Here is a 4,270-nt window from a genome sequence, read left to right on the forward strand (position 1 = left end):
CCTATTAAAACCTAATTCCGTTTTAATGGGCGCTTTCTTCTTTTATTTCCAATTTTGATTCACTTTGTAATGGTCTCGCTATGGTGTCTTAATAAAAAAGTGAGGTGATTCCGAATTATTTCCCACATGAAAAAAAGGAGCGATCAACCAGTTTTCTGAAATAGTTCAGAGGTATGTGATGGAGATTTTTTGGTATTATCATTTTGTTGTTGCTTTAGTTCATATTCAGTCTAATGTTAGTCAGTTTAAAGTGTTCTCTTCTTTAGTGTGTGTATGAACTAACCTGGGGGTCACAACTGTCTGTTCATCTTCATGTGAAACAGTTTGACCGAGATTTGAACCGGGCTCAGACCGTAGATCMGATATCGCATCTGGAACTGGGTTGCTAGTTGTTTAGGTAAATTGTTTTACGACCTTTGCTGTGTTTGGGTATGATGTTTTACGACCTCTGCTGTTTTTCCTCTGCTGTCTATCTTACCTATCCTCCCTCTTTGAAGTTTGATAATAAAAGACAAGCTGTACCCAAAGATCTTCAGAATGCTCTGTGAACGGCTCGGAGGAGCAATTGACAGAGTTTTCTCCTTTTGCAAAAGCTTGGTCATAAAATTCATATACGTTGTCTGTGGTTCTTTTATGTAGGTTCTAGAAAAATACCTATMAGKATGAACCATCAACTGGCAAGTWTATGTCCTGACAGTGGAAGAACAAAGTTTAGGACAGGGTCAATAGTCAAAGGGAAGAAGAGGAAGAGGTGCGGGAAAGAGCCAAACTCAACTTCCTAAGGACCTAATTGTGCCCTCAACATTTCACTCCTGGCGACTGTGAGTCATTTGTATGAGCAAAACTGACAAAGGGTCCAACAGGTGATCAACAGTTTTTATCCACAAAGTGCCTAAATCCCACTGCTGCCGGCTAAACAGCTGGGAGGAACATCATACATGCAGTGCTGGAAGCTTTTTGAAATGCTAACAGAGCTAATTGCTGCGGCTGCCGATACTGAATATATACGACTGAACTGACACTGGACCCTAAACAGCTGTTACTGGACCAGACACGGAGCTATAGAGTCACTTACTTACAGATCACACAGTCCGACCACAGATATGTCTTTCATTTATGAAGTTGAAGGTGGCAGCAGCACCAAGACACCAGCTCCATCATCATTACTCCTTGTGATTTCTACATTCCCATTTATTTCAATGCTCTCTGATTCATTCTGAAAAGGCTTAAAGACATTAMCCATCGCTATTTTGGCGAGATGGACCTAAAGCAATCAGACAGTTAAATGTTTTTTACCCAGAATGCATTGCAGTATGACCCACATGGCAACGTTCATGTGACAATATTTTATGAGAGTTCAGTAAAACTAAACAACCTAAATATTTCTCAAATGAAGTCTATTACTACAAGTAATCATGGATCCCTTTAAGAATTCTTTGTTTCTGAGTAAAACTTTCAGACATGATGATAGTGTGGTCTCACCTGTTTAGCTGCTTGTTCCTTGGGGTACCGGGATATGTGTTTGAGTAAATGCTCCGTCTTCTYCCAGTCACCCAACCAATGTTCCCGGGAGTATACAGACTTGCGGGATAAGAGTCGTTGGCACATGGCCTGATTTCCCTCACTGATAACCATAAGATCCTGCTTCCTTTTGCCAGCATTCAAACTGAGGATGCAGAAAAAAGTTCAACAAAATTGTTATTTTGTTTCCTATTTGTTCTCCAAGATGTCCCCCCAAAAAACCAACATAAAGAAAAAAGCATCAGGTAGCACCTGTATCTAAGATTATGAAGAGATTTCAGTTGCGGTCAATCATTAACCTGTTCTGGATTCTACATAGTCCATCAGTGGACCTTTTACATATTCAGCCATTCATATTATACACTATATTGAAAAAAGTATTTGCCCAGCCATCCAAATGATCAAAATCAGGTGTTCCAATCACTTTCATGGCCATAAGTGTATAAATGAAGCAGATAAGCATGCAGACGTTTTTTTTAATAAACATTTGTGATAGAACGGGTTGCTCTCAGGAGTTCAGTGAATTTCTCTGTGGAACTGTGATGGGACGCCACCTGTGCAGCAAATCCAGTTGTGAAATTTCCTCGTTCCTAAATATTCCACAGTTAAATGTCAGCTGTATTATAAGAAAATGTAAGTGTTTGGGAAAAACTGTTTGGTGTTTGGGTACATGGCCTACCACTTCAGCCGTGAAGTGGTAGGCCATGTTAACTGATGGACAGGGGTCAGCGAATGCTGAAGCACACAAAGTGCGATGAGGTCTGCAACTTTCTGCAGCATCAATCACTACAGACCTCCAAACTTCATGTGGCCTTCAGATTAGCTCAGGAACAGACCACAGAGAGCTTCATGGAATGGGCTTCCATGGTGGAGCAGCTGCATCCAAGCCAAACATCACCAAGTGCAATGCAAAGCGTCGGATGCAGTCTTGTAAAGAACGCCACCACTGGACTCTAGAGCAGTGAAGGCGCATTCTCTGGAGTGACAAATTGCTTTTCTCCTGTAAATCTGATGGTTAAGTCTGGGTTTGGTGGTTGCTAGGAGAACTGTACTTGTCTGACTGCATTGTGCCATTTATGAAGTTTGGTGGAGGGGGGATAGTGGTGTGGGGTTGTTATTCGGGACATGGGCTTGCCCCCTCTTCCAACATGACTGCGCACCAGAGCACAAATCAAGGTCCATAAAAACATGGATGGAGAGTCTGGTGTGGATGAACTTGACTGGCCTGCAAAGAGTCCTGACCTCAATCTGACAGAACATCTTTGTGGGGTGAATTAGAGCAGAGACTGAAAGACAGTCCTTCTCGTCCAACATCAGTATGTGACCTCATTATGTGCTTCTGGTAGAATGGTAAATATCCCCATAAAAACTAAATCTTGTGGACAGCCTTCACAAGGTCGTGGAAGCTGTTCTAGCAGCAAGAGGTGGACCAACTTCATATTGAACTATAGGGATCAGGAATGGGATGTCACTTAAACTCATATGTGAGTCAAGGCAAGTGAGCAAATACTTTTGGCAATATAATGTAGCTACATTGATATCAATTTCCACTTAACATATTAGATGTGCTTGTGTAAAAAAAATATTTTAGTTAAGAATGAAATAATTGAAGAATAGCAAAGCCTTTCATGATACCAATTGTCAAGTGACTCAAAACATAAAGGTGACTCATAAAATAGTTTCTTTTATATTGTATCAAAAACAAATAGTTTAACCTTTTACGTCGGTATTCATTCCTGTGGTCCACTGTGCCTTTGATGTTGGCCATCCTGGAAGCCAGAAGACGATTGTCTTTCATCCTGGACGCCAGAAGACGATTGTTTTTCATCCTGGAAACCAAAAGACGATTGTCTCTCCTGGCAGCAGACAGTCGTTCCTCCTTCACCAAGTTAAAAACCAGAAATTTAACATGGAAACATATTAAAACTAATTTTTATATTTTCTTGTCTTTACAATCCATACACTGGGGTAAACTCCACAATTTGGAGAGTTATTTGTGATGTAGAAAGAGGAGGAAAACCTATKAAATTATTTTTAAGCTTTTAGAAGAAATGGCCAACTGCAATGAAAATAACCTACAGTAAAACCTTAGACTAAAGACTTTGCAGAGACTGGTTTTGCTTACAGCACTCAGTTTCCTTGGTCTGTCCACATGCAAACCTACATTTATCAATATTTGCCTTCTTTACCTTTCAAATATTCTGCACATTGCTTTTGTAGGATCTCTCTCTCTCTCTCTCTCTCTCTCTCTCTCTCTCTCTCTCTCTCTCTCTCTCTCTCTTTCTCTCTCTCTCTCTCTCCCTCACACACACTCCCTCCCTCCCTCTCTGTGTTTCCCAACCCGTTCAAGGCACACTTACCTGCATGTTTAAGATGTTCCCCTGCTTCAACACAGCCCATTCAGATGATTGCAATTCAGCAAAACCCTGTTAATCAGCCATCAATTGAAATCATGTGTGCTGAACAGGGGAACATCTAAAACATGCTGGTCAGTGTGCCTTGAGGACCAGGGTTGGGAAACACTGATCTATCCGTCTRTCTGTCTGCCTACGTAATTTGCTTTACCTTTTCTTTCTAAATGATTTGTAGGATACTGGCTCTATACTAGGTCACTAAACTGTTGCATATAGTTAGCTTTATGACTTGTTGCATCTCTGTGTGTATGTGTGCTTACTGACCTGCAATCTCTTCATTTTATATTGGGAATTTGCTGTTGTGAGCACTCTCCTGGTGTCCACTACAGGGTGGG

General features: G+C 41.0%; 1 protein-coding gene across 1 annotated transcript in view; it reads right to left on the reverse strand.

Annotated features, from left to right (window-relative positions):
* The window catches only part of si:ch211-284k5.2 (uncharacterized), a 23,221-nt gene extending 18,957 nt beyond the window's left edge, over positions 1-4,264 (reverse strand). The window contains exons 1-3 of the mRNA XM_008410890.1: positions 4,200-4,264; positions 3,237-3,400; positions 1,483-1,666 (exon numbers count right to left, since the gene is read on the reverse strand). Of these exons, the coding sequence (XP_008409112.1) occupies positions 1,483-1,666; positions 3,237-3,400; positions 4,200-4,214 (363 nt within the window). The 5' untranslated portion in view covers positions 4,215-4,264. The remainder of the gene's footprint in view (positions 1-1,482; positions 1,667-3,236; positions 3,401-4,199) is intronic.
* Positions 4,265-4,270: the final 6 nt, after the last annotated feature.

This window comes from Poecilia reticulata, linkage group LG6 (assembly GCF_000633615.1).
Source record: "Poecilia reticulata strain Guanapo linkage group LG6, Guppy_female_1.0+MT, whole genome shotgun sequence".
Lineage (NCBI taxonomy): Eukaryota > Metazoa > Chordata > Actinopteri > Cyprinodontiformes > Poeciliidae > Poecilia > Poecilia reticulata.